At 34.1% G+C, this 26,832-nt stretch overlaps 1 protein-coding gene across 1 annotated transcript in view; it reads right to left on the bottom strand.

Annotated features, from left to right (window-relative positions):
• Positions 1 to 204: 204 nt before the first annotated feature.
• HCN1 (hyperpolarization activated cyclic nucleotide gated potassium channel 1) overlaps positions 205 to 26,832 on the bottom strand; it is a 641,980-nt gene continuing 615,352 nt past the window's right edge. The window contains exons 7-9 of the mRNA XM_044657751.1: positions 4,755 to 4,919; positions 812 to 1,217; positions 205 to 691 (exon numbers count right to left, since the gene is read on the bottom strand). Of these exons, the coding sequence (XP_044513686.1) occupies positions 205 to 691; positions 812 to 1,217; positions 4,755 to 4,919 (1,058 nt within the window). The remainder of the gene's footprint in view (positions 692 to 811; positions 1,218 to 4,754; positions 4,920 to 26,832) is intronic.

The following is a 26,832-nucleotide window of genomic DNA, read 5'->3' as shown; positions in this document are numbered from 1 at the left end:
ATTTCTTTGGGGAACTTTAAATATATATATATTATGTATATATATGTATATATATATTTACATTTTGTATGTAGAGTACAGCTGTCTAAAATATTTCTTCAAAGTAGACTACAGGTACCTATTCAGGACATAGATTAAAATAGTTTCTGGGGAAAAGTCTCAGTTTATAACAGTACTTCTTCCTGCTTTTGCAATCAGCAGGGATCATAAATTTGAAGCAAATCGTGGTTTGTCTCCTTCTTGGTCTGTACTTAAGACTGTGGAGGAATCTCTCTGTGGTGTAGCTGCTGTTGGTGGGGGAGCTGGGACCGCTCCTCGGTTGGGAGGGATTGCTCCTGAAGACATCTGGCGGAAAAGGGTGATTCTCTGCGAGACGCTACCCCTGGCCCCTGCCTGAATGCCTGTGCCATGGACAGCAGAGACAGGCTGTGGGATGGAGGCTAAAGACTCCCCTACTGTGGGGTGAGGTCTGGAAATCAGAGTGGAGATCTCATGAGGCAGAGAAGGCTGAGAGGCCGATAAGGGTCTGACCTCTCTGGTCAGGTTGGTGTTGTGAAGAGCCTGGGTACTCCTGTGCACCTCATTTTTCTGGGAGGAGATAGTGGGGGTCTGTGGCTGCTGCTGTGGCTGCTGCTGTGGCTGTGGCTGCGGCTGTGGCTGCTGCTGCTGCTGGGGCTGCGGCTGCTGCTGCTGGGGCTGCTGCTGCTGCTGGGGCTGCTGGGACTGCTGCTGCTGCTGAGGCTGAGGGGGCTGCTGGGGCTGCTGGGGCTGGGGCTGCTGGGGCGGCTGCGGTGGAGGTGGGTGCTGCTGCATCAGGGACAGCTGGGAAGCGGTTGGGGAGGCGTATTGAAAAGTTCGAGCTGCCAGAGGGCTCTGGACCGGGGGGCTGCAGACCGCCGTGGTGTAGGAGCAAGGTGACAGGATGACGGCTTGTTGCGGGGTCTGGGTGCTGGGACTCGGAGAATGCAGGTTGCTATGAGACAGGCTGGTGGCTGTGTAAACGGGAGGCGATTGCGTCCTCATTCGGGAGGCGGGAGTTGTGGTCGAAGCGCTGGAATTCAGGGTTGGCATTTGGGGAAAATTCATAGGGGCAATGGCCTGCACCATTTCCCTGTCGTGCTTCACGATCTGCTTTAGGATCTCATTCTCCTGGTTGTTGAAAACACCAGTATTCAGATCCTTCTGGAACTTCTGCAGAAGAATTGAGTTCTTCTTTCCTGTCAGCAGAAGAGGGCCCAAGGTTAGAAAGCCTCCAAGCAAAGGATGGCAAGTCAGTCTGAGGATGCTCCTGATAACCTAAGCCCGGGATGTTTCCTAAAACAGTTCTTTTCAGCTTCACTTACGGTCTCTAACACTTAGTTTCCTTGTTTGGTTTAATGCCTGCAGTTCTTTCTCCATAGAACTATGAGGAAAGCTGTTTATTTATTTATTTATTTTGGTGAACATTAAAATACTACATAGACGTGATCCATAATTTATTATTTTGGGGGATGGGGAAAGGAAGTGGTGGTCCACACCTGTTATTACATTAATGTAGGAAACTTTTGGTGCGGGCACTCTATCTGCCAATAGAAATTGGCAACTCTTTTGCAAAAACAAAACAAAACAAAACAGAACAGTCTCAGAGAGTTACCTGGGGCATTGGAAAGATGTCCATAGTCACAGTCATATATGTGAGAGGTAGGACTTGAACTTCTAGCTCTTATGTTTCTAATATGATTTTCTTATGTTTCTAATATGACTTATTTTCTTTGTTTCAGTAGAATTCACATAGAAATGATCCTAAGACAAATTACTAACCTACTATTGCTCTTTTTTTTAGTGTTTGATTATTATTATTACTATTTAATCACCATTATTATTATTACTACCTCTACTACTACTTCTCCAAAAATGTCATTTACCATGATGTGGAATTACAAGTCTGACAGAAAGCATGCTTGACAAAGGGAAAAGAAAAAATGTTATTTTTAATTGCTTCAGTAATAAGAATTAATTAATTAACAACCTTAATATCAGAGGTTCTTAACTTTTTTTGTAATATAAGACCCCTGTTAGCAGTTGGGTGAAACACAGAGATCTATTCCCAGAATAGTGTTTTTAATTAAATAAAATATATGATTTCCAAAGAAATTTTTATATGGAAATACTGTTATTAATTTTTTTTAATACACAGACCCTAGGTTAAGAACCTCTACTCTAAATAAAATGTTTTTCTTAACACAAATGGTGCATTTCATTGAAATGGTTAGATATTTGTTCAAATTTACTAAACTATATAGATAAAAGCAATTATATTTTAATGTACAAATAAAAATTCCACATATCTACATATCGAGCTGAGTGCTGAACTAATTCCCTGAGTGCTGAACACTTTCATAAGTAATAAATGCACATGCTTACCTAGCATACTTCCTGAAACTAATCAGATATTTGTAAACAGAGACCACCAGACCAAGAGGAATAATGCTTCTGTGAATGCTGTACAAGGGTTTAATATTTGTGACTTGTTTAGCATTAGTAATCACTTCCTTATCTGAGAATGGCTTCTCACTGACAATCAAGCAAAAATGAAGGAGTGTTCATTCATTTGGATCAAATGAAAATATTTGTAAAGCACTTAGGATGGTGTCTGACTCATAGTTGGTGCTGTTTAAGTGCTTATTCCTTTCCTCCTCTTTCTACTTTCCTTTCTCTCTCTTACATTGCTTTATTTTAATACTTTAAGCATCAATAACTTCTCTGATCCAGGTACTTTCTCTGTCAACTCAGACTATAACTCTCAGCATGTCAGTAGACTTTCATTGGTTGCTGGTCCCTCCTGTGGTGTTTCCACAATTGAGGAAGTTTGGGACTTGCTAATGTATTTTAGTAGAGAGAATTCTTGTTAAGGAAACTCTCCTTAACAATGAAGATGCTTTTCTGCAATTTATCATCTTAAGTTACCTAAAACATCAAGCAGTTGTGATTTGCTTAGGGATACATAGCAGGTGTGTTTCAGAGTTGGGGTTTAAACTCAGGTTATCTTTTCTTAAGTATGCTCACTATGTATTATGTTTTATTGCTTCTCTGTTATAATGTTTCACAGTTTTAAAAAGAAAACGTGCTGAGAAACCTGATGGTTGTTTTATCAGCCACCACTTAATAATGGTTAGTCACAAACTTTGGTTCTCTTTGGCATTTTGAGAAACAGAAGTTTTAAACCAGTGTATTCTTTCCTTGAAAATGTAAATACTGCTTCCAGAGGTGCTTACCTAGATAAACAAGGAGCAGACCAGTTGTGAGATTTTTTCTTCCTCAATTCCAATTGAGGTTAAGAGAAGACTTCCACACCAAACATATTTGCTCATAAAAAAACATGCTTCCAGGCATAATTCCCTTCTTTATTTACTTTCATTCTATCCACCTGCAAAACTATCCTCTATTATCTTAGACATCATTGAAACGCCCCCATGTATAGCAGAGGGTTTGAGTAAAATAGCATGCCCATATAGTCCCTTAATTTTTTTCCTTTTAAATTTCCTTATACAAGGAAAAGGAGGAAATAAGGCTGTTTATATACAATGAGATTAGGGGTAAAACCTCCTATTCTACACTCATTCACTGGTATACCTTTAGCTAAAAGGGTTTCTATCACCCCACATTCTCAGAGTAGCTTGGGTAGATATTTAGATTAGAAGCAATACCTGAAACAAAGTTTAAAAATGATCATTTTTAAAATGTTTTAAAAAATGGGGGATAGTGAAGAGAAAACTAGGCCCAGAGCCTCTAAGACTTCAAAGTCCTGCTTCTGACATAAATTGGCTGTGACTGTAAGAATGTCAACTTCTTAGTGTTCTAGCCTAAATGACGCTTTAAGACTATAGATTGCAGAGATGGTGTTGACTGCATTGATAGAGGGAATTGCCTATAACAATAAAATCAAAGGTCCAGTCTTTTATCTCTTTATAAAAAAATAAATAAAAAGAACCAGAGTGTACTCCATCAGATCCCAATCCCCACCCACGTGGATTATCTAAAGAAAGACAAAGACATGAGACATGGACAAGAATGGTGCAGGATGAGAAGGCATGGAGGGTTGTGATCTGTACCAGTGGAGGGAATACTCACACTGAAGAGATCTCAGATCCACTGAAGTATTGAAGTGATTAAAGTTTTGACACCACTATAGCTAAAAGGTCTAATATTCTAATAGCGGAGGAGGCTTTCACAAAGGAGGTATATATCAGCAAGGAAAAGTACCAATGTCAGATAACTCTAAAAAGGCTACTCCCACCTGTGTCTACACTACAGTCATTTCCATATTCTCCACCAAGGTTATGTTCTCATTTTTTACATTTCCTAATGTAAAGGCAAATATCTCTGAAAAACATTGTTTTAAGTTCCCAAATACATAATTTTGTCTGTAGTGTAGATTCAGGCTTAGGGCTATTGACCATTTTAGTTCTACTTTAATTACTACATAGAACTTTATTTTTTAAAATTTATATTTAGTTACCTGAACAGTCATACAGTGTTGATATCGCTGTGGAAAGCAGATTCTATAGCTAGCAAAAATAAAAGAAAATTAAACCTATTGCATGCAGAGCAGAATATCAAGCACAGTCTGAGAACTTGCTGGATAGTCATCAGAAAATTGTTATTTTCCATACACTAGCTAATCCACCAACTCCAGACTAGTCTATGGATACTTCTACTCCACTAAACAAAAATAAAATTGCCTTAATGAGTAAGAGTGCAATAAAAAATAATACCTATCCGATCTAGTCGGTCAATGGCTACTGTTTCGAAGGCTCTCCTCATCATGGGGTACTCCTCCAACACCTCATTGAAATTGTCCACAGACAGTGAATAGAGGCGGCAGTAAGTATCAGCTCTGACACTGGCCGTCCGTCGACCTTTTGTCAAAAGGCAAATTTCTGTTGAAGCAAAAGAAACAAATCTTTGATAAGCAAAAAATTTCCTTCGAGGTCCTAAGAAACTCTGAAATGGTCTTTTTTACAAGTAATCATCAGGCAAACAATCTCAGTGCAATAATAAAATTTGCTGTCCCAGTAGAGGATTCCCTCTGAAGATATTCATTACTTTTGAACAAATGTTTACTAATCATATGTGTATAGCACCAGGCTAAGTATAGAAGATTTAAAGAAAGACAAAAATAAAAAATAAAAATCCCTACCCTCAAGTACCTCACATTCTCATGTAAAGGGGAGATGATAAGTTCTGGATTATTATTATTAAGTGGCAAAATACCGAGTCATCAAAACATTTTTTTGTGCTTTGACTAGAGATGGTAAATGCTACCTCTTCCAAAGCCTGAAAAAGAAAAAAATACTATTAATGCTGTAAATGTTATTTTTTTAAGGCTCAATTCAGGTTGAATCTCTTCCATGATCCTTGAGCTACATATCCAGAAGTAATCTCTCTCTACCCCTAGACACCCAGGACACTTTGTTTCTTGAGAATTCTTTACTCTTGTTAGTGTAGTAAGCCATGTCCTTTCTCCCTTACTAGATCAGGGAGGCAGTGAATAATAGCGTTTGGTTTGGGGCAGAGCTTCTGAGTAAATAATTTAGTCTCTTACTATCTTCACTGTGATCTTGGACAAGTTGCTTTATCCCATGTCCTCTCTTTCCTCATTGGACAAATACTGCACTAGATGGACTCTAAGCTTCTTTCTAGCTCTCAGTGTAGAATGTTGAAGGCTGATAGAATGCCATCATTTTTGTATTCTCCTTCCAGTGTATAGCATAAGCCCTTGTCCATGGCAGGCACTCAGTTGAGATCTTTCAAATTAATATCTACAGTATTGTTATTCATTAGTTGTGTCTGATTTTCCATGACCCTGTGGATCATGACACACCAATACTGTCCATGGAATTTTCTTGGAAGGATACAAGCATGGTTTGCTATCTCCTTCGCCAGTGCATTAAAGCAAAAAAGAGGTCAAGTGACTTGCCCAGAGTCACATATCTAGTAAGTATTTGAGGCTGGATTTAAACTTAGATCTTCCCAACTCCAGACCCAGTATTCTATCCATTGAGGCATCTTGATGCCTCCTTTAGTATACCACTGAATAAAATGTGAATTTTTGCAACCAAATTGCCAAGCCAAAGTAATCAAAAAAGAAGGATTTACCATTTCTTCTCTATTGTAGGATCTGCAATGTTCCAACACTCTATTTCCTTTGGGCCTCACAGAATCAATTTGATTCAGCAAACATATGATAACAGTTTATGACATGTCTAGGAATATCTAAGTCTGGCATTGTGGTGGATACAAAGCCATACAGAACATGACCCCTGATCACAAATAGTTTATAATCTTGTTGGAGAAATCACTAATTTGACTTTAATAGTCTCATAACCAACTTGGGAGTTTCTTACATTTGTGTGTATTAAGGACATTTAAAAAAAAAACATAAAGAACTCATTGTACACCTTATGTTATAATTTTTCAAGAGTTTCTATAAAAACGGGCATCAGATTCCTTTCCTTTAAATAGATACCGGGGCTGTGAAAAAAAAAAAAAGCTTGTTATTTCCTGTGATCAGGCTCAATGGCAAGAGAGTTCTAATTAGCTCATTTCTGGCACAGTTGATATTATATGACTGGTGTGTTCCCAAAGTGTAATCTCATTCTAAATGCCCTTAAGGGCTTGTTATGGACAGGCTTCTTATGGTGATTTCTTCCGTAAAACTGCAAATCTTTTTTATTTAGTGAATCATGACCCAATATTTGTTCTTTTTCTGTAAATCTAGATTTCTGTTTATGAATATACTAAAAGGAAACATGTTTCTATTTTATGTTCAAATAAAAAGGCTGAACTAGACATATTTGGGTACTTTTTGGCTACTTATATTCGTGACTTACAAAATTAAGATAATTTCATTTATTTTTTGTATTTGTATCTTCTATACATATCATAAAGACTGTCATATAACAGGTACTTAACAAATATTTCTTGAATTATTGCTTAATAATACTAACTTTAAAGGAGTATTATAACCACGTATGGCTGTATCTTCACTGAGATACTTCCATATTCTTTGGTCCAAATAAGATCTCATTTCCATGGTTTATCTCTAGGTCTTTAGGTCAGAAAACTCCATTTCATTTCTTAGAAATTTAATTGAATTTGAGAGAAACAGTTCTAATTAATTCTAATTCTTGTTTCAGACAAGTTGAAAATCTGATTTGATGGAAGGATTTTTGATATTCTGAACGCCAATGAAAGCCCAGACCACTTCCAAAAATTTAAATATTTTGATGACTGAATTAATGCAGTTTCTTAGCCTTGAGATAGGACTTTGGATATTTTTAATCCTTAATATAGTATTATCTTATGAAATAAAATGCCCCATCCTTTTGTTCTTTTTACGAAGTTGCCATATCCACTATGAGTAGAACATTTTCTTTGAGCTATTTTCTAGTGGTGGTAATAGTTTTTCAATGTTCTAAATGGAGCATTCCCTCAAAAACCCATTGAACTATGATTCAGAAGTCCTGCTTCTAACTATGACTTTTGAGATTCTAATTTAACACTTTGGCCACACTTTCTTCATTAGTACAAATGCTGATTGTATGAATGCCTATAGAAAGCTCTCTTTGCTTTTGCATTCTTTGTTTAACTACACTACAAGAGTAGAAAACTAATGATCTCATCTAGATATTCTCTGTCAGTCTGTCTGTATCTCTGCATATTTATGTATATGAGTATGCATGTACATGTATATGTATGTATATAAACCCACATATACATATAAGAATGACTGCCTTCATTTGTTGGTGGGCTTTTTGATACACATACACATTTTAATAAATTTCAGATGAACACTTTTTCAACAGACCTTGCAATTCACAGCTATATTTAATTTATTCCCAAATTAAAATAAAGCTTTGAAGACTAAAAAGGACCCTTTTTGTCCTCTGACATTCAAACACTCTGCAGCTTATCTTTATTAGTTCTATAGAACTATTAATATTCAAGAGACTAAGGTTACTGAACAACAGAAAAAAGACATTTAAAATATTCAATTTTATATTCAGAGATACCTTATTAAAAATCTGGAAATTGCAAATGTTAAACATAAGAAAAGTCATAATTAACAAGGGAATAATTCCTTATTTTTAAATTTCCAAAGAACTTCCTAAACTTACTTTAATAAAATTACATATGTAAAAATAATTCCTATCATAAGGTATTATATGGATGATAGCTATCATCATTATTATTATTTCTGAATAAAGGTTGAATGAGGTATTGGCCTGGTAATAGACACTATTTGCTTTTGATTCCAGAAGATTTTGGATGATGAAAATGGTACAAAAATTTTTCAAAAAGTTGTACATTCAATTATCACCACATCACCACTAAAACAATATTTTAATGCAATTCAAATGACCATAGTTTATGGTAATTCCATTGCTTCTTAGGTGTATGACCTTGAGCAATTTACTTAACTTTATAACTCCGTTTGATCATCTGCAATTATCTACTTCACAAAGTGGTTTTGAGGAAAGAACTTTGCGAACATTAAGCACAATATAAATTTGAATCACTATTATTATTGTTGTTATCACTTCAAAACCATCAGCAACAAGAAGATCCTTCATTGAGTAGTTGCCAGAGGCACATCACTGTCCTGTTGATTGCCAAATTTTTGAAGGTGAGTTCAATTATCAAATAACTCGCACTATTATTCCTTTTCCCTACATTTGCACTATTTATATATTGCTTGCTTCCTATGTATTCTTTATGTTTCTTGTTTATTTTGTCTCCTTATCAAAATTGAGCCCCTTAGTGCCCAAATGCTGAACTTCTACTTGTTCCATTAGTATCTATTTTATGAATGTTTTTATTCTTTAAAAAGATAACATATCAGTGGGAGGCAGCAAGAATTGAGAGAAACTGGCTCCTAGATCCATCTCAACCATTAACTAGAAGGGTGACACTCTATAGGCCATTCAATCTGCTTGGGCCTTTCTTAATCTCAAAATTGGGGAGATTATTCCTAAACTTCTTCCTATTTCCAATAGTTCTGACATATTCTAGAATATATATATATATATATATATATATATATATATATATATATATTCTACAATCCCAAAACCTACATAGAGGCCTATTTTCAACTTTACAGATAATATTATGCCCTTGCTGGGTATCTCCCCAATGTGCTGGAACCTGCCAAGTGCTTTATAAACATTCTTTAATTAAGCCTCATAACACATCTGTGAGTTTTATGGGCCATGTGTATAATGTAAAAGAAAAAAAAAATCTGGAGGATTTGGCAATGTTCCCTATGATGTCCTTACTACCCAAGTGGATAATTAAATTGCTTATGGAAGCTCTGGTGGTCTGGGAAGGAGGTGCGGAAGGGAATGAATTTCCAAGTAGCTGTTTAGTTGAAAAAGTCAGAGGCAAATTTGTATGCATCTTTTAAGTTAGATTAGGGCAGAAGTATATTTCCTTGATCCCTTGGGCCACTACTATTCAATTCAACAGCTACCCAAGTGCAAGGTAATGATTGCATATGTTATGCTTCCATACTTAGTTAAAATCAAGAAACATTTATTAAATGAATGTACACTATACATCTCAGAGCACTCTTCCAGAGACTATGGGAAAAAGAAAGATTAACGAAGGCCTAGTCCATCATGTCATATAACATTAGTAGTCAGATATCACAAATATAGGAATAACATGTCAAATAGGGATTGAAATGGGCACAAATACAGGCAGGACATGATGTCCAAAAAGATTGAACAAAGTTTCTACAGGAAATTTCCTAATCATGTAGCAACAGTTACCTAACCCCCAAAACAAATTAATTTGTTAATATTTTAACACCATCTGGAAGTAAATCTCATTGTCATGGTCAAAACCTCTTGTGATGAGGACTGGTCTTTTATGTGATTGGGAATCTATGGGATTTCCCTCACTATTCTTTATTTAACACTGAAGAATTACTCCCCTCTACTGATTAGTGATGGGGATACAAAATCAAAAGCAGCATATTCCATGTCCTCAAGAAGCTTACTTTAAAATATAACATCCCACCTAATTCCACTTTTGGTTGAACACATTCAATGGCAGAGAAATCACCACATACAATGCAAAGAATTCCATTTCTGAACAGATGTGGTTAGTTCTTGGAAATATTTTTCCCCTATGCTGAGCCAAATTCTGGCTTCCTAGTCAGAATAATAATTCTTATTAACCCACTGGTCTGTCCTTTGGAGCCATCCGAGATGTGTTTATATATGACAAATGTGTGATATCATAAGTGTAGGAACTTCCTACATTGATACAATCCAGATTTAATCTTAACTTAGCAAATAAATCTCTTAGGCTCAAAGGAGTTTAATGACTTATTCATAGTCATACAGCAAACAAGTGTCAAAGGTGGGATTTTAATTCAAAAGCTAATTTTCTTAAATATAATTCAGGCTGCTTTCTTCCTCCTATTTAATCCAGGGTCCAACTATCCTGTCTGCAGTATCTGTCTGAAAAAGTATTTAGGGACAACTAAGTGATCACAATGAATAGAATGTTGAATCTTAAATTAGGAAGACCTAGGTTCAAAACTAGCTTTAGACACTTATTAGCTGTGGGACCCTGGGCAAGACATTTAACCTCTGTCAGCCTCAGTTTCCTCAGCATTAATAACATCAATTACCTCATGAGGTTATTATGAGGATCAAATGAGATAATCTTAGTAATGTGCTTGCAAAGAATATAATAGGTACCTAATGCTTATTCTGGGGCAGAGCTGAGATGGTGGGAGCAAAGGCAGCAATCCAGCCAAAGTTTAGCAACATTCCCATCTGAATATAAAATGATGTATTTAAAATAATGCATTGAATTGAATCTTGGTTCTATGTAGCCAACAGTATATCAGAGTGAGATATTTTTCCAGGCCAAAACAACCCATGAGTTTGAAAAGAGATGTCTGTGATGCTAGCCTATGGAACCTCTTTGAAGCACTTACTCTGGCATAATGTAAAACACAATAACATAACATTACATCTGGTATAACAGTGGGTTTTAGAGGAGATTGCAGAAGCAGCAGAAACAGCACCTTCAAGAGCTTTTAGCCTGGAGAAGGTAAGGAGACTGCACAGCTGGTCAAAAGTATTATAAGGTTGCTATGTTTGCATTGTGTTCAGAGGTTTTTTGGCAACTCCACTGTCAATATGTAGTGCTGGGGCACAATTCCAGGGAAGAAGACCTTTAGTTCTGTGGTTAGAGGGAAGGAGGGAAACTGTACATTTCAAGAGTAGAGAGGAATTGTAAAAGTTGTAGCTGCAGAAGAATAGGTAAAAAGATAGGTAAACTCCATATCTCAGAGTAGACGAGCATTGATCACACCTCCCTCTGGATCACAGAATTTAGAAGCACTAAAAATTATAGGCTCACAGAATTAGCTCTGAAAATGAGAGCACAAAAAGCTTGAGGCGTGGGACAATACCTCTCCATTCCCAAGTCATCAAAGCCCAAATTTTAAAAAAAGTTCAAGGTCAAGACATAGGGTAGGAAATAAGCAAAGAACAGAAAAAAGAACTTGACTATAAAAAACTACTACATCGAAAGGGATCAAGACACAAATTCATAAAAAGTCAAACATATGAAAATAGCAATGAGTAAAGCATAAAAGAAAAATAATAAATTAGATATAAAACTAACAAGAAATCCTAGAAGAGCTAAAGCAAGAGATGAGTGGTAGAAGAAAAATAAATGATAGTCACATGTAAAAAATATGAAAAGAGAAAATAGGTTGGTAAAAGAAGTATAAAAATACTGAAGAAAATAATGTTTTAAAAGCAGAATTAGCCAAATGAGAAAAAGTGGTACAAAATATTCACTGAAGAAAATAATTTCTTAAAAAGAAGAATTGAACAAATGGGAAAAAACATAAAAAGCTCATTGAAGAATAAATTCTTTAGCAATTAGAATTGGATAATTTGGAAGCTAATGATTCTATTAGACTTCAAAAATAATAAAACAAGAAAAATAATTTTAAAAATAGAAGAAAATGTGAAATATCTCATTGGAAAAATAACTGGAAAATGGTTTGAGGAGAAATAATTTAAGAATTATTGGACCAATGAAAGCATGATGGAAAAAACCCCCGAGAAGACAAGAATTAGATATCATATCTCAAGAAATTATCAAGAAAACCACTCCAGTATCTTGGGTCCAAAGTAAAATAGAAATTGCAAGAAGCCACCAATTACTGCCAGAAAGAAATCTCAAATGTAAACTCCAAAGAATATTGTAATCAAGTTCCAGAGCTCCTAGATCAAGGAGAAAATACTAGCAAGCAGCCCCCCTAAAAATAATTCAAATATCATGGAGTCACATTTAGGATGACAAGATTTAGCAGTTCCCATGTTAAAGAAACAAGAGGCTTGAAGTATGGTATTCTGGAAGACAAAGGAGCTAGGATTACAAAAAAGAATAATCTACATAGCAACATTGTGTACAATCTTTGTTGGGGAGGTGAGGGTGGGGGAAATGGATATTTGATGAAATAGACGACTTCAAAGCATTCCTGATGAAAAAGACCGAAGCTGAATAGAAAATCTGACACTCAAACACAAGGCTCAAGGGAAGCATAAAAATGTAAACATGAAAGAAAAATCATAAGGTACTTAATAAACTATATTATATTTGTAAAGTTGACACATGTAACTCATAAGAACTTTATTATTATTATGACAATTAGAAAAAGTCTACATAGCAGAGGATATGGGTGTGACTCAACTATGTTTGAATGATATCAAACAAAAAAGTGAAAGGATGAGAAATATAAATGCACTGAGAGAAGAGGAAAGGATGAGGAAGAAGGAAGAAAATAATAAAGAAGTGTTCAATGAAGAATTTTTTTATGGTAGAGGGAAAAATGAGGTTGGTGGCAACAATGCTTTGACCTCATTCTCATCTGAACTGATTGAAAGAGGGAAGAATAAATATACACACTCAATTAGATATAGAAATCTATCTCACCAAATCTCACCAAACAGGATAGTAAGTGGGGAAATGGATAAGAGAAAGAGAAAGGTGATGAAAAAGGAAGATTAAGGGAGGCACTAGTCAGAAGCAAAGTAGATTTTTGAGGGGGAATACTGGAGAGAGAGAGAGAGGAGACAGACATAGAAAAGGATAAGTGGAAGAAAAATAAGGAAAATACATAGTAATCAAAACCATTAAGATGAACGGGATAAAGCCACACATAAAATGAAAGCAGATAGCAGAATGGATGAGAAACCAGAATGCAATATGTCATTGTAAGAAACCTTATTTGAAATAGAAACATAAACAGAGTTAACAAAAGGGTCTAGAGAAAAATCTATTATGTTTCAGTTGATATAAAAAAGGCAGGAATAGCAACTATGATCTCAGACAAAGAAAACAAAAAAAAACGTAATAAATTATTTATTATATATAATATAAATAAATAAATATATAATAAAATAAATAAAAATAATAAAATAATTTATTATATAAAATAATAATAAAAAAGAGATAATAAAGGAAACCATATTTTGATAAAGGTACTATAGACAATAAAATATTATTGATACTAAATATATATGTTTCAAATGGCATAGCCACATTCTTAAAGGAAAATTTAAATGATTTAAAGGAGTAAATAGACAATAAAACTAAACTAGTGGGAGATCTCAACTTTCCCTTCTCAGAACTGTATAAATATATAAATAAAATAAATAAGAACAGAATGGTAGGTGACTGGGATAAATTAGGGAAACCATAGATAATAGGAAGTGACTGTAGAATGCTCAATAAACCCAAGATCCAAATTTTAGGGGCAATAACTCATCACTTGACAAAATGTGTTGGGAAAATTAGAAAACAGTTTGGCAGATTACTAAGCATGGATCAATATCTCATACCATGTGTCAAGATAAGGTCAAAATGATACATGATTTAGACATGAAATATAGTATCATGATTAAATGAGGGGATCATTCATTATTTTGCAGATATGTGGCTAAGGAAAGAATTTATGGCAATTCTAGACATAAAGAAGATCACAGAAAGTATAATGGATAATTTTGATTAAATTAAATTAGAGAGGCTTTGTGCAACCAAAGCCAACGCAGCTGGAAAATGGGACAAATGTAGGAAACTGAGGAAAAATATAGAGCCAGTTTCTCTGATATAGGTTTTATTTTTCAATATACAGGAAAATGTGTCAAATTTACAAAAATAAGAGCTATCCAGGGAAACTTTGTATATGATAACAACAGTGTACAATTATGAACTCTGAATGACTTAAATATTATCAACAAGGCAAGGATGCAGGACAATTCTAAAGGATTCATGATGAGAAAGAATATCCACTGCTATATAAGGAACTTAAAGAGTCTGAAAGAAGATTGAAGCATGCCCTTTTTCACTTTATTTCATCCATGATTTTTTGTCTAGTGTTAAGCAAGATGTGTCTTGTTTTACAACATGATGAAAATGGAAATATGTATTCTGTGATAACATGGACATAACCTACATTGTATTACCTGCCTTCTTGGGGAGCTAGGAAGGGTAGGAAGGAATATGAATTTCTAAATGTCTGAAAATTATTATTAAAAATTGTATTGACATGTAATCTGAAAAATAAAGGAAAACGTTTTAAAAATAAGAGCTATTCCCCAACTGATAAATGGTCAAATGATATTGACTAGGCAATTTTTTTAGGAGGAAATCAAAGCTATTTATAATCATATGAAAAACTGCTCTAAATTTATTGATGAGAGATACAAATTTAAAGAAAGCTGAGATACCATCTCAAACCTATCATATTGGCTATAACGACAGTAAAGAAAAATGAAAAGTGTTGGACATGGAGAAATTAGGACGCTAATGTACTGGTGGTAGAATTGTGAACTGGTCTAATCATTTTTGTCAGCAACTCAGAACTATACCTGAAGTGGTCTTGAATAGTTCATATGCTTTGACCCAGTAATACCATTTCTAAATTTGTTTGCCAAAGTTATCCAAGAAAAAAAAGGTCAATATGTACAAAAATATCTAGAAAAATTCTTTTTATGATGGAAAAGAAATTAAAACTGAGGGAATTCCCATTAATTAATCAATGGCTGACCAAAGTGTAATATGTGATTATCATGGGATACTATTGTCCTATAAGAAATGATGAGGAAGATGGTTTCAGAAAAGAGCAATATACTAATGATGATAAACTATGAAAGACTTAGCTATTTTGATCAATAAAATACTCAAAGACAATCCGAAAATCTTATGATGGAAAATCTACCTATAGAGATGAATCATTAGTGTAAATTGTAAGTATAATTTATTCTCCTTATTTCTCTTGCTTTTCTTTTTTGCAACATGGTTAATATGAAAATGTGTTGACTTCATATGTGTGATTTATATCATATTATGTGCCATATCAGAGGGTGGAGGAAGAGTTGGGAGGAGAGAGAATTTTAGATTCAAAAGTTTTAAAAATGTTAAAAAAAATCATACATATATTTTTAATTGCAAAAAATAAAGCTTATCCCCTTTTTATTATTGATTTATCAACTTAATTAGAGCTATTGTGAAGCATGAATCAGGTAATGGATACAAAGTGCTTTTTTTTTTTTTTTTTAACACTTACCTTTTCATCCAAGGCAGAAGAGAGGTAAGGACTAGGAAATGGGGATTAAGTGACTTGCCCAGAGTCACACAGCTAGGAAGTATCTGAGGCCAGATTTGAACCTAGGACCTCTCATCTCTAGGCCTTACTCTCAATCCTCTGAGCCACCTGGTGGCCCCCCTACAAAGTGCTTTGCAAAACAAAGTGCTAAATAAATGTGAGTCATTGATAATATTAGCCTACATTCAACAGACTTCTAATCTGCTGATGATTTCATTCCTTGAACCTTCTACTTCATTTTAAGCAATGTCTGTCCCAAACTTATCTTTCCAGTCACCTTAAACATGATTTCCATTTTCACATTCTATATTTTATTCAAATTGACATTCTTGCTCTTCCATATACTTCTGTCTTTGTGCCTTTTCACAGGCTATATCTGAGGCCTGTGATTCACCCTCTCCTTGTTTTTCCTCATAGCATCCATCGCATCTTTCATGATTCACCTCAAATGTCACTTTCTACATGAAGTCTCTCTAGATTCCCCAGCTTGCTACTCCAACAAAGTAACTTGCATTGATCTTGAATGGATTCTCTATATAATTTAAAATATTCAACTTGTTCCCCTAATAGCATGTAAACTCCTGGAAAGCAAAACTCTTTCATTCTTTTTATTCTCAGGTTTAGCACAGTGCTGACACATAATAGGAACTTTATAAATGTGTTAATTAATTTATGGATTAAATATAGATTTCGCTGAGCCTTTCTTATAGCATTGTAGGCTTTCAGTAGCATCCACAGGCAGGATTATCTAAAGGATATCATAATCTATAGGCAAATTTTTCCTTTGAAATCTGCCCATCACATCCTCTACGATAGTGGAAAATAAATTTGGCAAACCAAGATCTTCCTATTTCATGCCTCAATTGGTGTTCATTGTTCAAAGTAAGAAAAGAATAATTTCTGTGATTGTGTTTATCAGGGAATCTTCTATGAGTTTATGAAAGATAAATCTCCTTGCTACAGAGATCTTTTTAGGCTCTGTTTTTATTTTACCAATTCTTTTTTTCTAATAATCAAAAAATAATAAATGCAGCTGGGTCTGTTTTCTCTGTACTTTTCAGTGACTCACATAACCAAGGTATTGACTGTTGAAGAGATTCATTTGTGAAAACATTTGTTCCCTTTTCATATTTTCATTCATGGATGATGTCCTTAATAGATATGTGCATGTATTAATATTCCAAATGTACATTCCTTATGACAACCTTTCAAATATTTGAAGACAGCATGTTCCTCTAAGTCTTCTGTTTTCTAGTCTAAATATCTTCAATTGATTCATTTTTATTTGATTGAGATTCCAAGTCTTTATCATCTTGATCATTTCTTCTCAGCACACACCTATTTGTCAATATATGCTTGCCCAAAGGATCTTTGTTTGTTTTTTTTTTACCATGCTGAATTTTCTATGTATTAACTGATTTTAACAATGCAGATAAAAAAAAATTATTTGTGGTTTAAAGGTGTTATTTTAACTTCTTATTTCGATCACTGATTCTCTTTCATACATTCTGGCCTGAGCAGTTTACATTGTGCTTAAAAGGGCTACAGACCAAATTGGGAGGAATTGTATTGTGGACAGAGAGCTAGCCTTAATGCTAGACGTGTTCAGGTTACAACTAAGACACATCCTAGCTTCATGGCCCTTGAACATGACCATTAATCTGTCAATAGTCCAGTTAACTCTCTAAAATATTTCAGAGAATTTGCTTATAAATATAGCTATAGGAAAAAAAAAGCTTCCTTGGGAGTTTGCCAAATTGATGAAGTCACAGGTGAATTTCCTATCTCTTCCTGACTCTAATCCCTCTTAGAATGTTTTGCCTAGGAATAATTCAATATGTTCTAATCAGGCCAGAGCATAATAGCATTTTATTTATTTATTTATCTACCTATTTATTTATTTATTCATTCATTTATTTATTTATTTATTTATTTATTTGTTCGTTCATTTATTTATTTATTTATCTATTCATTCATTCATTCATTTATTTATTTATTTATTTTTCTTTTTAGATTTAAATATTTTATTTTTTTAGAAAAATTTTCCATGATTACATGATTCTTGCTTTTTCTTTCCCCTTCACCTTCCTCCCCATATCCAACACACATTTCCACTGGTTATAACATGTGTGATCAATCAAGACTTATTTCCATATTATTGATAGGTGCATTGGTGTGGTCATTTCGAGTCTACATCCCCAACCATGTCCGCATCAACTCATGTGTTCAAGTGATTGTTTTTCTTCTGTGTTTCCACTCCTGCAGTTCTTCCTCTGAATGTGGGTAGCGTTCTTTACCATAAGTCCCTCAGAATTGTCCTGGGACATTGCATTGCTTCCAGTACAGAAGTCTTTTATGTTTGATAGTATCACAGTGTATTGGTCTCTGTGACAATGTTCTTCTGGCTCTGCTCCTTTTGCTCTGCATCAATTCCTGGAGGTCTTTCCAGTTCACATGGAATTCCTCCAGTTTATTATTCCTTTGAGCACAATAGTATTCCATCACCAGCATATACCACAATTTGTTCAGCCATTCCCCAATTGAAGGGCATACCCTCGTTTTCCAGTTTTTTGCCACCACAAAAAGCGAGGCTATAAATATTTTTGTACAAGTCTGTTTATCTATAATCTCTTTGGGGTACAAACCCAGCAATGCTGTAGCTGGATCAAAGGGTAGGCAGTCTTTTAGAGCTCTTTGGCCATAGTTCCAAATTGCCATCCAGAATGGTTGGATCAGTTCACAACTCCACCAGCAATGCATTAATGTCCCAATTTTGCCATATCCCCTCCAACATTCATTATTTTCCCCTTCTTTCATTTTAGCGAATCTGCTAGGTATGAGGTGGTACCTCAGAGTTGTTTATAATAGCATTTTAAAAGGGAGAAAGCATGGGATTTGCAGTTATATCATTTGGGTTCAAGATGGGTTCAAGTACTACAAGTTGTACAACTTACTGCTTAATCTTGGCCAAGTTATTTAGATTTTCTGGCCTTCTGTTCTTTAATTGGGATTAAATGATGTCTAAAGTCTATTTCATTTTAACACTGTGATTCTGTGACCTACCTCCTCCACTCCTACTCTTTTATCATTTTTTTCTGGACATTTGGTAGCTATGAACGTAGTCTAAGATAGCATTAGTATTTGTGAAAGACAAGCTACAGTGTTGAGTCATATTGATTGAGAAATAACACATTTCTTCATATTAGCTCTGGTCATTTCATCTCTAATGTTGCTTATGCACAACAGAAACAATCCTCTTTCAGCCTGATTACTTTGATATTAGATCTTTTTCATTTCTGGATCATCAAGTAGAGCAAAGTATTAATGAAGACTAGGCTATTGTTTGACCTCTGTATGGATCAATTAGACTTTTTTGTTGTTGTTTCCTAGAACCATATAAAGGGGTGTGCTGTTAAATGTTTTACAAACTGATATTCTGGGATAGAGGGAGGAGGTTGCACATTTTCAGGTTTAATCTGTGTTAGTAACATTTTCTCTATTTTCTTAAATCTAGAAAAAAAAATCAAGCCCTGATTTGTAATTTTTGCTTTTTCCTGAAGTATCAATGCTCATACTGATAATTTAACATTGGGCTCTTCTAGGAGAGTCAGAGCTGTCTCTAGCTTCTCTGAACATATGATTCTTTCAGGTTTGTCATTGGACACAAAGGAGACAAGATTTAAGAGTCCAAAATAACCTAACTTCAAATCTTAAAAGTTGTGGGAATTGGGGGAAGTTGCTCCAAATTTCTATATTTCTGTTTCTTTATCTCTAAAATGAAGAACACCTGCATATTGTTGGGAGGATTAAAGGTGGTCACCTGTCCAAAGTGCTTTGCAAAGCCAATTATTATTATCAGGAGAATGTAAGCTATGGAAGGGATGGAGAACACTTCATTTTTAACTTTGTATATGTAGAACCTGGCATCATGATTTGAATGTAACTGAATCAAATGATGTGTGTATGTTGTCTCCCCATTTTGTTTATGAGTTCAATAAGGGCAGGGACTTTCTCATAATCCTTTTTATATTCCCAGTGCTTAACATAATATGTTTCACTGAAGGGACAGATCTGATAATTGTACTGATTACAACTGAAGGGATAGATCAAATCAATTTGAGGCAGAGATCATCAGTAGAAGCAGTCTCAATACAGTCTTCATGTACAGAATCCATCTTGACAAGCTCCAAACCATACTCTGAGTATCTCAGTTGTTTTAGAATAGGCTATTTTGTTAATTTTTTCCAGATTACATGTCAATACGACTTTTAAAAATGCTTTCTGACATTTTGTGATCCATGTTCTCAAACTCCCTCCAATCTCTCCAATACATTATGCAATATTTTATAACTTGTACATGTATTATCATGCAATACATATTTCTATGTTCACCATGTCATAAAGGAAGAAACATATCACTTACACTAGAGAAAAAATCATGGAGAAAATAAAGTGAAGAAAAGTATGTTTCAATCTTCATTAATATTCCATCAATTCCTTTTATAGCAGTGGAAAGTCTTTTTCATCATGAGTCCCTTGGATATGTCTCCATTCTTTCATTGCTGATAATATTTGATCATTGTACTTTATTGCTGTTACTATGTACAATGATCTGCTCACTTCACTCTTCATCATTTCATATGTCCATACAGATTATTTTTGTGATCTTGTTCATCATTTCTTATGCTGCAGTAGTATCCCATTACAATCATATGCTACAACTTATTCAACTCTTCTCCAATTGATAGACATCCTTTTGGTTTCTACTTCTTTGCCACCACAAAAAGAGCTGCTCTAAATATTTTTATACAAGTAGGCTCTTTTCCCTTTCTTGGATCTTCTTGGGTTGGAAACCTAGTGATGCTACTGCTTGGTCAAAGGGTATGCAGTTTTATGACCATTAGGGCATGTTTCTAAATTGCTCTCCAGAATATTAAATCATTTCACAGCTCCACCAACAGTGTATTTAGTGTCCCAAATTTTCCAAATATGCTCCTTGATTATCATTCTTGATCACAAGCTTCAGAATCCCTCATAAGCTATCTCAACCATTTTCTGATGACTTGCTTTCCTGTTGTATTTTGATGGAAAGATCTCTAGTCTAGCACATCAAATCAACTTGCCACCTCATACATATGGATTGTCTGCTGCTATATTGAAACTTTTCTTTATATCTTTCCTCAGTTTTACAATCCCTTTCTCCTTGAACACATTGCTTATGCATTATCTATTCCATGGAATTATTCCTAAACTAAAATCAGCCTATTTCTACTTTTAATCAGTTAAGAATATATTCTGGTTTCCTTCACAGGCAATCTTCTGTCTTTTCATTAGAGTTTGTACTGCTCCTCTCTCCTCTTCTTTCTTGGGATATAATTGTCTTAGAGTGAGGGAACATGCGTTTTCTGGTTTTAAAAACACATAACAAATTGATTTATATACATTATGTATTTGCTGTATGTGTTGAACATAATTAGAATTGAATTCATTTGTATCTCTATGACCTACTGACATTTTCTCCCAACTGTTACTGGTGGTTGCAAAGCCCAGATCTGCATTTCTGCATGTAGATATCCTATTCCTACTTCATGATTTAGATGCTAAATTGTTTTTCCCATAAAACTTTTTCTCAACTACCCACTTGGAAATAATTTCTCTATAACATGATATTTGTATGCTATTTTGTATAATATTTATCTATATATTATTGTGGAAAGTAGAGAAAAAAACAGAAATAAATGAGAATCATTATTTTTATTGGTTGCCTTCTGACTCTCTCTGTTTCCTTTTACCTACCTATTTTCATTATTTTCTACTCATGCACAAGAATGTTTTCCTTGTTCTTACATAAGGTTGCTAGGTGTAAAACCATCCACGCTGTGGTAGATGTATAGAGCAAATTCTATTAAAAATCCTATGAAAAGGAAACAAGAAGCACATAGTATACAGTATAAGAATATGGAATATTAAATTTTGAATGAATTAAAGAATTCTCTACTTCAGAAGAATACTAAAAATATTTTTAGACTGACTGCTGTGATATTTATATAGTGTCCTTCATCAAGTTCAAAGTAATTGATAAATCCCTTGATATCAGTAATTCTAAAAAAAAAAAACCACAAAACCTCACCCAATTTCAAAAGATTTGTTGGCTATAGAAAGGAAGGAAAAACTACTATTAATACATTTGCACATATAAAAGATTAAATTACATATGTTTTGTGTGATGAAATATGTATATATGCCTTTCCAAAAGACATCAATAAGAAAATAACATCCTACTTTCCTAATGTCTGGACATTTAAAGAAATCCATGAGACCACTTTTCAATATACAGGTGGGGTTTCATCAAATGCATCTTTCCTTTTGATTCTAAATGTATCTATAATCTACCTTTTAAACATTAGTCAAATAGTTTAAATTATAAATGTCTTTAAAAAGCATTTGCCTTCTAAAAATCAATCACTTTTCAGCTCTTGGGTAGAAAACTCATTTTTAAATGTTGACTTGAAAGCAGTAGTTGTTTTCAATTGTTAAATGACTTCCTGAAAAAAGTTTTCATCAAAAATCATAGTCTCTGGGTAAAGCATATTCACTGGATAATGAGGAAGCAAATCTTTTGAAGTGATTATGATACTGTCCTAAAACGTCTCTGCCCCACTATCTCTTTTTCACAATCAAACCCTTGAGGAGTTGCTACATGTCAATTGCTTCTATGGGAACTGTAGCACTTGACTTCTCCGCAGTTACAGATATGGGAAAACCCAGAAAAGAAAGTTCTTGCTTTCATATTCCTTGGCACTGTCAATGGTTCATTACTTTATCAATGGAAATCGCACAAAAGAAAATGAATTATCATGTGCTTTGCCACTGCACCCTAAGGGCCATAAGTTTTTTTCCATCTACTTTCCTTCTGTAGGAATTCTCTGATTTTGCCTCCTGATATGCTTCAGTTTTATACTTTCTGGAGTATGTGTCCAATATTGACTGCTTAGAAATACTCTGTCCTTGTCATCTGCTGACTGGAGCCCACAAGTTGTCTTGCAAAGGGCAATGCTGTTGTTCAGTCATTTTCAGTCTTTTTGGACTCTTCTTAATCCTTTTTTTTGTTTTGTTTTGTTTTGTTTTGTGGCAGATACTGGAGTGGATTTCCATTTCCTTTTCCAGCTCATTTTATAGATGAAAAAACAAGGCAAACAATTTAAGTGATGTGTCTAGGGTCACACAGATGGTAAGTGTCTAAGGCAAGACTAGAACTCAAAAAGATGAAACTTCCTGATTTCAGGTCTGGCATTTTATTGATTGTGCAATCTAGCTGCCTGCTATTTTCCATTTGGCCTTATATCTCTTCTAGTTTGTTTTTATTGAACTTTTCTACAGAATTCAAGAGTCTTTTCTGTCTAGTCTTGGACTAGAAGGAGTAGTTTATGACTGATTCTCTTTGCTTTTATTTAATATCTTTCTGGTTAATTTTTTAAAGTTCTCCTGGGATATATGTTAGGAATTTGGGTTCCTCTAGGTCAGGGGTCAGCAATGTATGGCTCTCAAGCCATATCTGGCTCTTTCTGCAGGAGCCATAAAGTCAATTTTTTTCAGGCGCTATTACAGGAGCGCGCACTGTGAGCACTATACAGCTCTCACGAAATTACATTTTAAAAAATGTGGCATTTATGGCTCTCACGGCCAAAAAGGTTGCCAACCCCTGATCTAGGTCCTATCATTCACCATCTTCCATAAGTCCCCTTATATGCATCAGTGCTATATGAGGAAATACATATAGCATTTATTTAAGGGATATACATTATTTGGAGGCTGCAAAAAGGAAAGAAGAATGTGAATTTGGTTTATTTATTGATTATATGAGGAGGGAAATTCCTAAAAAAATATATTATAGGGACTGCTGGCTTACTTAAGTTAGTCTCTACATTTTCTAGCTGTGTGACTGTGGGCAAGCCACTCAACTGCAAATGCTGAGCTTTTATCATTCTTCTGACTTGGAACTAATACTTATTGATTTTAAGATGGAAGATAAGGCTTTAATAAAGGAATATATTACATAAGAGCTCTGTAAAAATAAAGTGAACATGAAGGTTATTCTAAGTGAATGGAGAAAATAGGTTTTATAGACAAGGGCAAAGTTAACTGTTTTCCCCAAATTCCAGGGCCTTCAAAAAAAAGTCCTTAGTAGCAAATTTCTATCTTAAGTAAATTAATCCATACAACCAAACAATTTTATACAAGCATTTTTTTTGGAAGGGTCAGAAATAGAATTCCTATAGCTTGTGAATTTGAGAAGTAAAGAGTTGGGCCAAATAATCTCAAAATTCAGCAAAACTACTTTATACTAAATAAAATCTTTCCTTTAACAAACTGGCTTAATTTCCTGGGTTTTGCAATCCCAAAATCTCTCTCCTGTTGATGTAGTAAATAATAGCTCTTATACTCTAGCCTCCCATCTAAATAGTAGTTTATTGAATTATTTTAAAATATTTTGCAATAAGAGCTTTGATTGGGTACCTCAATCAAGTGGATTTTTCCGTGTGTTTGTGTGTTTGTGTGTGCGTTTCTGTGTGTATGTGAGTGAGACAATGGAAGCGAGAGAGAACTATTCACCTTGTATGGGGAATATTTAAAAAAAATACAATACAACTTGTTGAAATGTTTTTGTTTTGTAAAGAAGGAATTTGCATGCTACAACCTTTGTTCCACCAAAACCAGCTTATTTTTCTCCACAGTCTACCTTATCTCTACAGTACTACAAAGAATAACGATTTGAGACCTATTACAGAGCAGAATCATCACAGAAAGATTCAGTTATGTTCTCAAGGCCCTTCTTGAACTCCACCATATATTGTTTCTTGAAATTAGATTGTATTATTTTGCTGGATATTTCGTATTTATTTATCTCTCAATAAAGATTGGATCCCACTCACCCTATGTCCACGTAAAGTCCTTGAGGGCATTCATTATTTCTTTGTATATCTATATCCTTGTCTGGAATAGTGCTTTATAATAGAGACTTAATAAATGTTAGTTGAATGAAATTAAACTAAAGTGCACTTATATTGTAAGTAAAGTTATTTTCTGGCTAAAACTTAAATAATTAGAAGGGAAAATCAAATTAACCATAAGATATTGTCAAGAACACTTTACCCCAAGTTATAGATTTTTAAACTGAATTTGAATTTGGTATTCCTCTAAAATAAAAGTTAAGGTAAATATATAAATAGCTACAAGGTTGTCAGGAACTAACAATTGGAAAATGAGTAGTTCAAGAAAAGCTGAGAATGTCTCAAAGACTAAAGCGTGAAGAAACACTGAAAAAAAAATCTCTATACTACCAAACCATTTTAACGGAATTAATTTGTATCTTGCAACCTTTAAAGCCCAGAAAAATTTAAGGTCAATAGAATCACAGAAAGAAAGTAAGAATTGGAAGGCTCCAAAGTGTGTTGTGTAACAGAACTTATAATTACCAAATCCCCAAATATATCTACCTATTTTTAAATGCCCAAAGGAAGGAAAAGTTCAGTAGAGATGAAATATTTAACCTCAAGTTGTGCTCCTTGGTGCTATCTCAAGGAATCCTAGATTTAATTAGACATTTTACTTCTTAGTGAATATGGATAATACAGCAGCAGGATGATAAAAGAACATTAGAGACACTAATCAAAAGAACAAAATTAAAGGGTTTTTATTTTTTGTTTTTCCTAAAAAGAACTCTTTGGAAATAAAACATGATAAAGCATACTTTAATAATATGCAATCATTTTTAAAAGGTACCTGCTGAGTTTCTAGTCAGAGTGAAAAAAAGAGAAAACTTTCATATCATTGTACTTGATCTTTGATGGACACCATGTGTTAAAAAAGCAAGTGGTAAGAGTAAAGATTAGATTGATGCATAAGAAAATATTTAAGAAAAGGTTATTTACAAGATGTTTAAATTGGTTTAAGGTTAGTTTTCCATTTAAGGAGAAAATTAAGGTGCATATAGTATGAATTTCTAACAAAAAAGGATTTAAATAATTCTATGTTAAATTTAGTATATGATTTCCATGCATATATATGTGTGTGTTTCTAAATAAACATATGTGTCTCTGTGTATGTATACATATATGTATATATATACATATATTTTCATAATATATGTAAATAATTTCAATGGGAAGATGCCAAAAGAAGATAAAGATAAGTGAATTATATTTAAAGAAAATACTTGTTTTCTTTATTAAAGAATACATTTATTTAAAGAATAAAGAATTAAAATATTATTCAAAATATATAAGTGTTTGATTGCCAAATTAAATATCAAATGGTACCTTTATACATTTTAAAATTAATGTATCAAGTACATAACATTTAGAAACTTCTTATAGATTTTAACGTGTGGAATCGGTGGAAAGAAGGCATGAAATATCATGAAGTTATTTCTCTTTAAAGTATAGTTGGCAAGCCACTTTTCTTCACTGTAGTTTTGCTCTATTACGAACTGATAGAAACCAAAGGTCAGTAAAGCTTCTAGGTGGGGTAGAAAAGAGTTAATAACTTAGAAATGTAAGATAAGAGAAATAATACAAAAATCAATGTGAAAATGTTGACAGAAGGGAAGACATTGGATAACTTTTAGGATAAGACAAAGGATTAGAAAAATTTAATTTAAAAACCTTCAACAATAGACTTTGTACCTCCTAAATCTAACTAACCAAACCAATTGATATAAATTTCAGTATCGAGGAGAAATAAAGATTAATATCTATCTCAGACCTGGAAACAAGTACCAATGGCTCCCTATAGCTTGTATAAGAAAATGTAATTTCCTTGGTTTAATATTTATAGTCCTTACAATCAGGTTCCAACTCGTCTCTCCAACTACCTATGACATTATATAACATCCTATCTTGAAATGATCACAGGCACTGAATGGTCCAATTTCAATATACCTACTTCTCTACTCTCATATTTCTTTACAAGCTGTTGCTCATCACTGAAATGGCTTAGTGACTCTATTTAGTGATGCCTCATCATACTTGGTACTCTTCATTTGTCTCTAAGAAAATTCACTTCCCAAAGAATTTCTTGAGTGTGCCTATTCCATCTGAGGCATTGAAGACACAAAGATGAAAACTGACAGTCCTTTATTTATA

The sequence above is a fragment of the Gracilinanus agilis genome, chromosome 1, assembly GCF_016433145.1.
Source record: "Gracilinanus agilis isolate LMUSP501 chromosome 1, AgileGrace, whole genome shotgun sequence".
Classification (NCBI taxonomy): domain Eukaryota; kingdom Metazoa; phylum Chordata; class Mammalia; order Didelphimorphia; family Didelphidae; genus Gracilinanus; species Gracilinanus agilis.
Note: the sequence above shows the minus strand (reverse complement) of the source record. Positions and strands in the feature narration are given on the sequence as shown.